We start from the raw sequence: 12623 nt of genomic DNA on the forward strand, positions 1-12623 counted from the left end.
CTGTCTTTTTTTTATGAGCCCCCTCCTAATACTGGAAGGCTGCAGTGTGGTTTCCCTAGAGCCCGCTCTTCTCTAAGCTGAATGGTCCCAGCTTCCTCAGCCTTTCCTTATAGGAGAGGTGCCGTAGCCCTCTAAACGTCCTCATGGCCTCCTCTGGACCTGCTCCTACAGCTCCACATCTTTCTTGTGTGGGTGTCGTAGGCCTGGATGCAGTACTGCAGATGGGGTCTCACACAGCTGGAGTAGAGAGATGAAATTGACTCCCTTGACCTGCTGGTCATACTTGTCATTCTGCAGCCCAGCATACGTAAAAGCCAGCAAAGTGCTTTCTGGGCTGCAAGCACACATTGTTGGCCTGTATCTTATTTTCCATCCTCTGTTCCCAGATTCTTTTCTGCAGGGCCTCTCTCAATCTGGACAGATACTGGGGGTTGCCCCAGCCCAGGTACAGCACCTTGCACTCAGCCTTGTTGAACTTAATGTGTTCCACATGGATCTACGTCTGAAGCCTGGCAGTGACTGCCTGAGGGGCATCCCTTCTCACTGGTGTATCAGCTGCACCCTCCTCTTGGACATTCACTTGTCCCTCTGGATTTTTCCAATGTGCAGTGGTGAACGTGATCCTCCATGGGTATTATTATGGGTAATGGGTATTATTTCAGTGTGTACAAATATGCGGACAAACTCAAACGTGCAACGCGCAACAAGTGTGCCTCATGTTTGCGATGTGGATGGCTTGCAGTGTGTAGTGTAGCTGCCTGGTAATGGTGAGGAGGGAGGCTTTTTGAAGTTTTAGATGTTAGTTAGAAAGAAAACTTATAAATGAGTATTTTCTGTGGTGACTTAGACTTGTTACGTAACAAGTTCTCAGCCTTCATTTTCTTACCTTGGGGATACTTGGACTTGCTTGTTTGTCTTCTGGTGTACATAGAGACCAGTTCCACCTATAGTGCATACGAGTTTGAGGTGTATTTGAAGCTAGAATGAGTAATTGAGAAAGCCTGTGATTTCCCTACCGTGAAACAAATGTTCTGGCAGACTTCAGCACCTTAGGGATAGTTTCTGCCTACTAAGTCTTGTGGTTTCTTGAGCATATTTACACAGTGAAATGTGTAATTATTTTCTTTTTTTCCAAGAGGGAGCTCATCTATCTGAATTTCAGGCCCTCTAAGCAGAGGGATATGCACTGGCTCTGAAAAGCTTTGTTTGGTGTTATGCTAGATGTTATTGAAAGGCAAATGGAAGGTCAGGGTAAGAAAGGTAATATGGTGAGTGGGTGGGTAAAAGATGGAAGCCAAACTTGTTCTGCTGCCAGGGAGGCAGTCCCACAATATCCTTGGGGGAGGGGAGGATGATAATGAATTAAACATAGGCCAAATGGAGCATTAACAGTTGCAGTAAGTTTAGTGGTAGAAACTGACTTAAGGCCCTTGTAAACCTCAGCTGTCTGCAAAGATAATAAATCAAGCTCCAGAAGTGCTAGGAGAATTTCAGCTTAATAAGATGAGCATAATAACTCATATCTTTGTGGATTGTCAGCTTGTTACAGCTGTTACCAAATCCCACATTCTTTTCTGAAAGCTGTGTCAGAGCTTCCTCTTTCTGTGCTTTCCTAAAGAAATCTATGAAAAGTTCTCTTCCTCCAGAGTGGCCTTTTCCTTCTGCTTGCAGAGCCTTGTTGTAGGGATATCATGCATGGGGAAATGTTTCTTGTGCTGACTGTAGGTGACCTGGATGTTTCCTTTGGTTTGAGGTTTTTAACAAATATTATGAAAGCATGTTGTGTGTGATGCGATGTAAGTTGATTTTAATAATTTGGTTTTACCAAGGCAGTGGAGAAGAATAATGGGTTCTCAGACGCTAGGCACTGGTTTACAGTGTAAATCAAGTAAGTAGAGGTCATGTAGCAGAGTAGTTATGGAAAGCAGTTTGGGTTGCACTTAAAAACCAAATATATTTAATTCAAGGCTTTATTTGTAAGCAAACATGTAAAGATTTAGACACATACATAAGCCGATTTCCTCACTGCGTCCTTCAAGTGCTTAAAATAAAACATAAGATCGGACTGAGACCATGTAGGCTGCTTCTAAGCTATGTGAGCAAACACCTTTCAGTGGTGCTTCCAGGGTCGTCTTTTTTTTAATAGTTTTTCTGATTCTTCTTACAGTCCAAGCCATATATATTTGACCGTGTATTCCAGTCAAACACATCCCAGGAGCAAGTATACAACGATTGTGCTAAGAAGATTGTCAAAGGTAAGGTGGAACAAACTCTTAATTTTCGGGAAATACCTTTTTTGTATGGGTTTTAATGTTGAAAATTGGTACTTCTGTTGCTCCCTTTTACCTTCTGAAAGTTTAATAACAGTCATCATGGTTCAGAGTATAAAATCATCCTGTACTTGAGGTGATATTATGTCAATACTAAACCTGCTTCTCCAGTTGTTTGGAACATTTGATGATATTTACCTGTTAGTTTGTTGTTTTCTTTTTTTCATATCTTTGCTGAAGGTTAAAACAATTGCTCATAAATAAATAAAAGATAGGTTTCTGTCTGTTTGAAAACAACTCTTATGAGTGGGTTGTTTTTATTGGTGTCAGAAAACATCCTGCAGTTACTTTTGTTTAGAGGAATGTAAGGTGAAAGGAAATTTGGGAAACCTGATGTTTGTTTTGTTTAACTTTGTGATTATGGGTTACCTTATTTCAGTGCTTCTCAGGGTGTACTGGCTCTCTAAATTTGAACTGTCCTAGTGTCTTGTGGCTTCTGGGGATAAAGTGTTCTAACAAAGAGGGTTATACCACAGTAAAGCATGGTAGCAAGAAGTTTGGTAATTACCTCAAAATAAAATTGATTCATTTCTTAAGGAGATCAGTACAAGTTCTAACTGACACAGCTTTTAAAACAACCTTATCAAAGCCTTCTTAGGAGTTCATAAACTATCAACAATTAGAAGCAAGAAGGTTAGTGAAGTGTTGATGGTTTTTAGTAAATAGAAAAGTGAATTGCTGTTACAAGTCTGTACTGCTGCAAGTATTTAACTCTTGAAGACTTAAAGAGTAATCGGGATTAGATCAGAAGTTTGTTCCTTAAGAACGAGCTAAGACTTGTGTGTAATCTTGTCCCTTTCCTCCTCATCCTGCTTCTTCCAGCTGATTTTCTCTTTGTTTCTCTGGGTGGATTTTCTGTTCTGAAGTAGATCAAGACGCTGAGGAGCAGTAGTGGTGGTACAGTTGGATTATGGGTGCAATGGGAAGTAGACCTCACTGTTTGGAGTCTCTCATACTTCCTTTTGGAAAAGAAGTTTGCAGAATGTCATTTCATGTTAATTGACTTGCAAACAAAACCACCAGGCCCTTACCCTTCAACCTGAAACTTAGAATTGATTTGTTCATAATTTAGAACGTAAGCTTATGGCCGAGGCGTAAGATGCTTGAAACTTGTAGAATAACTCATTCTCTTAATAATCAGATACTCCAGCTTTACTGTGAAGGCAGCAAATAGCATAGCACATAATATGATTTGTCTAAATAGTCAAAGGCTGTCTGTTCAACGTGGCAGTTGTATTGATTTCCTTCTTATTCCTGACTCTAAAGCTGTGTTTTGCTGGCTGAAGGAGCAGCTACTTCTAATACAGCCTCTGAAAATGCAATCTAGTGACTGCATTAAAAGTAGTAAGGAAGGACACTGCTGCCATCCTCTCCGAGCACCTACTATTATAGCACTTACTTTTCAGTTACTGAATGGTTTAACTTGCTAAACATTTTAGGAATTGCTTGCCGTTCTATTTTATTTGACTTTCCTTTAGGAGAAGGAAATCAGTCCTAACAAAATACTCTTTCCCTTTAGATGTACTTGAGGGATACAACGGTACAATATTTGCTTACGGGCAGACATCATCTGGAAAGACGCACACTATGGAAGTAAGGCAACTTAAAATTATTTTCTTTTAATACCCCATTCATCTCTTTTCACCAAAGTAGTGTTAAATTTCTACAGATAAGATGTTGGCTTGTTTTCATGAAATCGTAGAATGGTTTAGGTTGGAAAGGATCTTTAAAGATCAGTAGTTCCAACTACTCTGCAGTGGGCATGGACATCATTCATTAGATTAAGTTGCCCAAAGCCCCCATCCACCCTAAATTTGAACACTTCCAGAAATGAAGCATCTGCATCTTTCATTTTCCTTTCTATTACAAACTTTGGATACCCACATTGTTTTTCAGATGTAAGAATGGCAATTACTGAATTTATTCAGCTATCAAAAGCAGGATGGAAAACACAATGTTGTTCATGGTAGATTTCTCATCGTTTTGTGTGAGGTTTTTGAGGCTGTTCTTCTTGATCCTAGCAAGTGCTGGCCCTAAGTGGATGGTCAAGAGCTTCCTTTGCAGATAAAAAAAAGTGCATTTACTCACCAGTGTTTTAAAGCTAGCTTGTCTGACTTTTTATTCTGCCTTCAAATGCTTTGTGCTGTTGAATTCAGTAATTCAGTATGTTTTTTTGTTCCCTTTTCTAATAAGGGGAAGCTTCACGACCCAGATGGAATGGGGATTATTCCAAGAATAGTACAAGATATCTTTAATTATATTTACTCTATGGATGAGAATCTTGAGTTTCATATTAAGGTAACCTTTTCTTTATTTCCTATATTTAATCTTTATTAAAAATGGAAGTACTCTGTTGCTGAATGGGTGTTCCATAGCTGTTATAAATGCTTGTGAATTGGAAAATATAAAAAGTTATTTCAGATGTAACTGGCTCTTCTCAAAGAATAATTACATAAATACTTGAATCTTGTTTCCATTAAACATAGATGGTAACTATCTTGATAACTTGTGGCAGTGCTGTGTATTTTAGTTCATCCTCAAGTTTGTGAACTAGAGGCAGTATGTGAAGAGCTAAACGTTCTTGCTTTCTAATGCTATTTGTTTCACACTTCTAGGTGTCGTATTTTGAAATATACTTGGATAAAATAAGGGACCTTTTGGATGGTAAGTCTCTTATTTACTTTGAGCATAGGAAGTAAACTGCTTGGTAGAGAGATTTAAAGAACAAATGCTTTAGAATGATACTGAGATAAATGTGTCATGTTAATAAGTAAGCCATCTCTGATATGGATACATCAAAATGAGACAGCACATAGCTAATCTATACAATGCAGCTGTGACTGCTGTAGTGGTTGTTTGATGTAGTTCCATTTTTACTTGGATCTGTTGCAAATGTCTCATTCTGTAAAGAAATCACACATACTTTAGCTTTAGAACTTTTTCTCTTCCAGTTTCAAAGACCAATCTTTCTGTTCATGAAGACAAAAATAGAGTTCCCTATGTAAAGGTAAGTGTCATTCTGATATTGTTTTGATCTTTTGATTCCAATGTACTCGTTTTCTTCTGGCTTATTGGTGTTTTGTCTTAAAGGGTTGCACAGAACGTTTTGTATGTAGTCCAGAAGAAGTTATGGATACTATAGATGAAGGAAAATCGAACCGACATGTAGCAGTTACAAGTAAGTACTATCCCTACCTGCTTTAGTGCTTTGTCAGTTGCCTTCCTGACTTTTTAAAACATACCATAAGAACAAGGATGGTGAACTAAATCCATGTTGTTGAAAAGGTTTTGTACAAGCAGTTGTAACATGTCTTTAAGTACCAAGTTTTTCAATGTATTTTTTGTTAATGTTGTTAATTAGGCTTTGACTGGAAAGAGGAATTAAGTGACCAGAGAAGAGCTTTGAATTGTTGGGGCTCTTCAGTAGGGGGTAGTGCAGAATTCTGGTTTGTGGAGTTTGTTCCAGTTACCCTATGAATGTGTAAGCAAGACACTGTGACTCATCTACTGTTTGTCCATTTTATTGTAGTCTGTAAGAAAAGCTGATTGGGCTATGTTTTCAGATACACTTCAGATATGAGTAGCATCCCATTTGTTTTGGCCTGAGGTGTGCAAATGAGTTGCAAGGAGTCATGTCATAGGCCTCTGAATTCCCCCAAGGATTAGGATTAGGAGTTGTGTGTGTTTGTTTTTGAAATGCTGGCAAAATAAAGAAGAGGAAAGGTGAGATGCATGCAAAACATTTTTTCTATTTGAAGCGACTCTCTGAAATCTTTTGAGAACCAAATTGTTTGTGAATTTTGTCCAGATATTTATTTGGAAAGGGGAAAAAAAAAACAGGCATACAATAATAAAGAAAAATATATTTATATTCTTTGGTTAAGAATTGGGCATAAGAAAATGTTTCCATTAAGGAAAGTCCTGCCTTTCTACTTCAGTGCTCTGAGGTAGTAAGGTTCTGAAACAGGGACCAGACTAATAAACAGAAAAGTAGCAGAAATTTGGGTAGAAGGGTATTCTTTCATGTTGATCTATTTCTGTGGTGCTGGTTAGCTTTTAAGCCTGTGAGAGATTTATAGATAAAAAGAAGAAAGTAGGCAGACATTGTCATTCAGATTGCAGTCGGATCAGATTTTTGTTAATTCATTAAAATCATCTTTAAGGTTTGACATGAATCTCTTTTACTGCTCATCTCTGCAATGAGATGTGCAGAATAAGTATTTAAACCAGAAAGGGTGGTGAGGAATTTTGGCTATCTACTTGACATTTGCACAGAAGGATGTGCTGTAAACAAACAAAAAAAAAAAAGTACTCTGGTAAATGTAAATGAGCTTTCTTTTCTAATGTAGTAAATTAAATGTGTGAAATCCATAGTTGACAGCTACCAAATGTTATCTGTGAATTTATGGTATTAACAGAAACACAAAGGTGATGGAGTCTAATTCTTTAATTAGATGGTACTGTTGGTTACTGCCTTTTAGTTTTACTGTGTCAGAGTGATACAACTGTATACTATTCATTAGCTTTGCATCTCTGGCTGTTAGCAAGATATTGTTTAGCCAAGTTAGATGGGTTGTACCGTTATTTTTGATGAGTTGTTTTTTTTTTTTTGATTGCAGATATGAATGAACACAGCTCTCGAAGTCATAGTATTTTTCTTATTAATGTAAAGCAAGAGAATACTCAAACAGAACAGAAACTAAGTGGAAAACTCTATCTTGTGGACTTGGCAGGTAGTGAAAAGGTAACATTACATTCTTCTTCCAGCTCTGAAAAACAAAAATCGTTCTCTACAATCAAACCTCTTACAGTAATATAATAATGACTTCTCAGTTCTTATCTGTGAAGTGTTTTAACTTAGATTTTGAATTGTGATTTCTCAATCCAGTCTTTATTGGCTGTTATATATTATCTCTAAGCTGCTTTGCATTTCTTCACTGAGGGTTTGTAAATATGGAGGAGGTTGGGAAGTAGGCTAGAGTTCAGGCTCAGTATCTGAGCAGAAAAAAAAAAGGGGGTGTTGACTAGCCAGGTACTGGAATCAAGATTCTATTTATGGATGTGGAATATCTAGATTTTCACTTGATGCTGCTATCAAATTTCTTATTTTGAAGTACTGATTAACATTGTTAAAATGACTGCTCAGCTTGCTGTGTTAGTGGATGGAAGAAGAGGAGGAAACGTGCCATGCTGCTTATTCTATATTACTGTTATTTTATGTTATGTTATTACTGTCTTCTTTCACACTGTAATTTACACATTTTACGACCTGGTATCCGAGTTTTGTATTAAATGTGAAAGTTGATTTTTCTGATGTAACATTTTAATAATTTACTGAAATACTTTAGGTTAGCAAAACTGGAGCAGAAGGTGCTGTGCTGGATGAGGCTAAGAACATCAACAAGTCTTTGTCTGCTCTTGGAAATGTCATCTCAGCTTTGGCTGAAAGCAGTGTAAGTGTTCCACGTTTTTTTTTGACTTTTTTTCGTACTTCAAGATTAAGGGCTTGTATTTCTGTACAATATATTATAGACAAATTCTTTATTGGTCATAGTGATGTGAAGGAGTCTTCTAAAGTAATCCAATTACATCAACACATTGCAGTAATAAGGTTTTCTTGTACTGTGGTGTCATTGATAAATGATAAAGTTGCATGTAGTAGTAAGAGGCCTAAACAAATGGAAAGCTTTGGAAGTTACCAAGCATAGAAACAAGATTTTAGATCAATCAGTGTGTGTTCAACTGAGTGTTATATTAATTAAAGTAGAATTTAATCTCCTTTCCTAATGAAGTTTTTCCTAAGGAAAGCATAGCTCTTCAACAGTGTAAATAATACGGGAAAAAAAAAAACACACCAAAACTGACCAATTCTTTTAATCATTTTCTTGGTAGACTTACGTTCCATATCGTGATAGCAAAATGACCAGAATCCTTCAAGATTCACTAGGGGGTAACTGTAGAACCACTATTGTTATTTGCTGCTCTCCATCTTCATACAATGAATCTGAAACAAAATCTACTCTTCTGTTTGGCCAGAGGTGAGTATCATCTTAAATGATGAGAGAGACGAGAAACAGAATTTCCTAAGAGAATCTAAGTGCTGTGTATGCACTGCACTTGCGTGCATAACAATGAATGATAAAACAAACCTTCTACAATAAGCAAAGCAATGAAGCTGTTCTTCAAGTATGTGGTTTGAGATCTTAAACTAATGCTGATTGTGAAAGTAAACGTACCTTAATATTTTGCTGTTACTAAACTCAGAAATAAAGGCAGAGTCAGAAATAAGCTACCCAGTCAGGATTCCTAAACCAAATTATTTAGAGTATTTACTTTCTTCCTTTAGTTCTGCCATTATGAAAGCCATCAACATTTCTCTTACTTAATCTGTTTTTCTGTGTCTCTTCCATTTTAGTTCAACAACATAATTTTCAGTTTTATTTATTTCAGTGATTTTTATTACGGAAGGTAGACTACATGACTTCAGAACTTGTTAAAAATCTGGTAGAATATGAGTAGTTAATAGGTGTGGAATCATAACTGTGCTCTGCAGCAGTGGAATTCTAGTTTGATCTCCTTTTAGGATCTAGGAGATTCTTTCCTTGCAATATTTCTAGCGTTCAGGTATGAGGGAGTGTCTTCCAACTGTAGCTGTGTAGATTCAATGTCCCTTGCTCTTGATATCTTCAGGAATTGCTCAGGTAACCATAGTTGGTCTGGTATTAACTCAGCTTTCTGGGGTTGTTAAGTTTCCACTGAAACCTTCAGCTGTAGGAACTGAAGGTTAAGTAAATATTACGTAATTAGTAGGAAACGATGTGCCTTTTGGTAGTAGTCACTCCCAGTGAGACTTTGCAGAAATGTACAGGAGTCATGATGTTGTCAGGGATGGGTTTCTGTATGCCAATTAGCTTTTTTTGTTTTCATCTTTTGGAGGGGATAATTCTTGGTTGGAAATAATGTGTGAGTTACTGAGTCGGGTACATCATGCAACAACTGCATGTTAACTTTGTCAAAGCATGTTAGTCCTTGATATTTTGTCTCTGAAGTTAATGCATTTGGATGAGATTTGCTTGGCTGAATATATCACCTGAATTAAATGCATCTGTACTTTGTAGCTCATACACCTCTTCAGTTAATGCAGATCTAGTCACTGGACTTTGGAGCTGTTCCTTAAGCTAAGTGATGTACATCCTGAAAGTATCGTGCTGTCCACTAGAGAAATGTTTGTTGGGTGTGGTAAATGCTAGTCTTTTTTAAATCTGTACACCATCCCAATTCAAGTGCAAGTATACAGCTGCTTCTTTCCAACAACTGGCTTGAGAGTTTTTTTTTTTCAGTCTTCTCTATGCCTGACATTACTGAGTCCATTAACAATTGTATCAATCCAACTGAACAAACAGTAAGTTGGCAGGGTGTAGAGATGAGCTTAGGGAAGGGGTTGGAGTTATTTATGCTTTCAACATTATTTTCTTTTAAAAAAAATAGAATGGGTTTCAGAGGTTTTTCTTTTTGTGTAGAGCAAAGACCATTAAGAACACAGTCTGTGTCAATGTTGAGCTCACTGCAGAACAGTGGAAGAAAAAGTATGAGAAAGAAAAAGAGAAAAACAAGACGCTGCGTAACACCATACAGTGGCTAGAAAATGAACTCAACAGATGGAGGAATGGTGAGAAACACTTTTCTTTGTTGTGCAGACTTTAGACAAGGAGATACTGAATTACCCTTCAGGATTCCAAAACTAATGTAGAATGCTATGCCAAACAGTACAAAGAATATCAGTGCAGTGATATTAGGCTGATGTTGAAGCTTACTATTGTTCATTCGAATTGGAACAACTTCAGTAATCACATACTGACAGAAATGTCTGCAAGTGTGTTGGTGTTAGGTTCTTCAGTGCCTGATTTACTAGCAGAACTAGATTCAGGTACATTCTAAAAAATTTATCTGGAAGTAAAGAATGATACTAACAATAATAATTGCAGAAACTGTGCAAAAACTTCAAATTCAAGCCAGTATTGTAAGATTTTGTCCTCATTTATAATTCAAGTGTTTCTATTGGCAAAAAAAAAAAAGTGCTAACAGTACAGAATGTGTCTGTTCTCTCTGAACAATTGAATTCTTTTGAACTGAAGCTACTGGCAAAATGCAAGATAAATATGAAACTGTAAACTTAAGATTTAAGATATGAATGTTTTCTGGAGTTTTCAGTTTTAGAAGATGATTTTGCCATCATAAAGCTATACGTCATACAAATCAGACAATCTGTGCACTGCATTCTAGTATAAATCTGAGGGAAAAAATGAATGGCCTCACTTAAGTTGGGTGGGATAGGATTTCTTTGTTTTTTCTCCTCCCTGTCTTATGTAGAGACCACACCTGGAATGTTGAGTGCAATTCTTCCAGAATATTCACACACCATACAGGAATGTTGGAAAGAGCCCATATCATTCAGGGGCTGCATAAAATGCTTTGTAATAAGACACCAAGGAATTTACTTTGAATTTACCAGAGAAGTAGCTAAATTTGTATGTGGTACATTTTTTTTAATGTGAAGGTAGTAAAGTGTTCTCAGGAAAGTGTTGATGGACATAGAAACATAAAAGTATAACTGTGGGAATATTTTTAAATAAGCAAATCAGTTTAGCAGTAAATATGGCTACATGTCATGACAGACTGCCAAAGGGGGGGGAAAAAGGGGTTTCTGTCTGCAGTTCCAATTAGATGCTGTTCTGAAAAATATTTTGATGTAAGATTTACAGCCTACAGCAGAGTAACTAGGTGAAATGTAATGTTCAGTGGTAAGCAGGAGGTAGTCTGGGTGATGGAGTAGTCATTTTTGCCATGGAAGCTATGAACTCGATTGCTTATTAACCATGGAGCTGTACTTAATTAGGGAATAGATAATACTTGGTGGAAGATGCTTCATGACCAACTCTGCTAAAAATACTTCATAAGTGTATTCCTTTATTTAAGGGGAGACTGTACCTGTTGATGAGCAGTTTGACAAGGAGAAGGCCAACTTAGAAGCTTTTGCAGTAGACAAGGATATTACTGTTATTAATGATAAACCAGCTACCACGATTGGAGTAACTGGCAATTTCACTGATGCTGAGAGAAGAAAATGTGAGGAAGAAATTGCCAAATTATACAAACAGCTGGATGACAAGGTATGCCTTTTTTTATTTAACATAAGACCTCTTTGAAATGCATCTTGAAATGCATTGTGTAATGCTTAATTTGCCAGTCTTCATTTGTTACTGCAGCTTATTTAAACTTTTGCCAGAAGGAGCTACTCTAATTCTAAAGTTCTAATTAAGTGATGTTCAGATTGCTTTATTCTATCCAAAATGAGCATCCTTTCTTAGGTTGCTCTTGTCCCTTCGCTGAAACTACAAGAAAATTGTACTGAATGCAAAGGTACTTTGTGGGGAGGGGTGAGGTGGGGTGGAAGAAAGAGGGAAAATAGAAGTTGAGAAGGAAGAGCTCATGAGAATCTCAACTAGCATTTGTGCTTCTTGGATGGTGACCATTCTTAGCTGATTATTTGGATTAATTCTGCACCAGAAGAAGGAAAATAACAAGTAAGTAGAAAAAGGTTAACTGGAGGGAAAAACTGCTGTTTTCAAGTAAAATATGCACTCATTGAATATAATCTAAAATTGAAACAGATCTACTAAATCTGGAGAAGAAAAAACTTCTCATTAAATCTGAATTGGTTTTGGAAGTTCAAAACAGACTGAGGAAGATTTGCAAAAGCAGTTAGAGAAATGCTGGCTTTAGAGCACAGCGTTGTATACATCTGTTGTGTGTGTGTTTTTTTGCTTTTACTGCCTTGAGTTGTCCAGTCATCTCAGAACATGGAAAGATTATATATCTGATGCTACCTTCTCTTAGATTGTTTTTTTTTCTCGGTGGTGTTTGTCAGTTTATTGAACACAGTCTTTCTTCAACTGCAGGATGAAGAAATAAATCAGCAGAGCCAGCTGGTAGAAAAACTGAAAACACAAATGTTGGATCAGGAAGAGGTGAGTTTTGCTTTTGTACATTTATTTTGCTTTTCTCTGACTCTGAGATATTCTTAATGGGCCAAAGTTTATGATTAGGAAGTAGAGTCGTGGCTTATTACTGTACAATGTTCTTTTTAACTTGAATTGAAATGCTCTGCATATTCATTCTTTCCACTTACACTGTGCTTTTGGCTACATCTGAGCCAGTCTACTTGAACCTTAAGTATCCATGAGGACAGAAGGAACCTGTGTGACCCACTGTAGGGATCCTGCTTTAGCAGGG

The 12623-nt window shown here is 37.1% G+C and overlaps 1 protein-coding gene across 3 annotated transcripts in view; it reads left to right on the plus strand.

Annotated features, from left to right (window-relative positions):
• KIF5B (kinesin family member 5B) overlaps positions 1–12623 on the plus strand; it is a 45102-nt gene that overhangs the window by 5953 nt on the left and 26526 nt on the right. For all 3 annotated transcript variants that reach the window (XM_085227096.1, XM_085227097.1, XM_085227095.1), the window contains exons 2-13: positions 2168–2255; positions 3850–3923; positions 4524–4628; positions 4946–4994; positions 5282–5337; positions 5421–5508; positions 6950–7074; positions 7679–7783; positions 8223–8368; positions 9851–9999; positions 11307–11500; positions 12290–12358. In XM_085227096.1, the coding sequence (XP_085083222.1) occupies positions 2168–2255; positions 3850–3923; positions 4524–4628; positions 4946–4994; positions 5282–5337; positions 5421–5508; positions 6950–7074; positions 7679–7783; positions 8223–8368; positions 9851–9999; positions 11307–11500; positions 12290–12358 (1248 nt within the window). The remainder of the gene's footprint in view (positions 1–2167; positions 2256–3849; positions 3924–4523; positions 4629–4945; positions 4995–5281; positions 5338–5420; positions 5509–6949; positions 7075–7678; positions 7784–8222; positions 8369–9850; positions 10000–11306; positions 11501–12289; positions 12359–12623) is intronic.

This window comes from Meleagris gallopavo, chromosome 6 (genome assembly GCF_905368555.1).
Source record: "Meleagris gallopavo chromosome 6, MGAL_WU_HG_1.1, whole genome shotgun sequence".
Taxonomy (NCBI): Eukaryota; Metazoa; Chordata; class Aves; order Galliformes; family Phasianidae; genus Meleagris; species Meleagris gallopavo.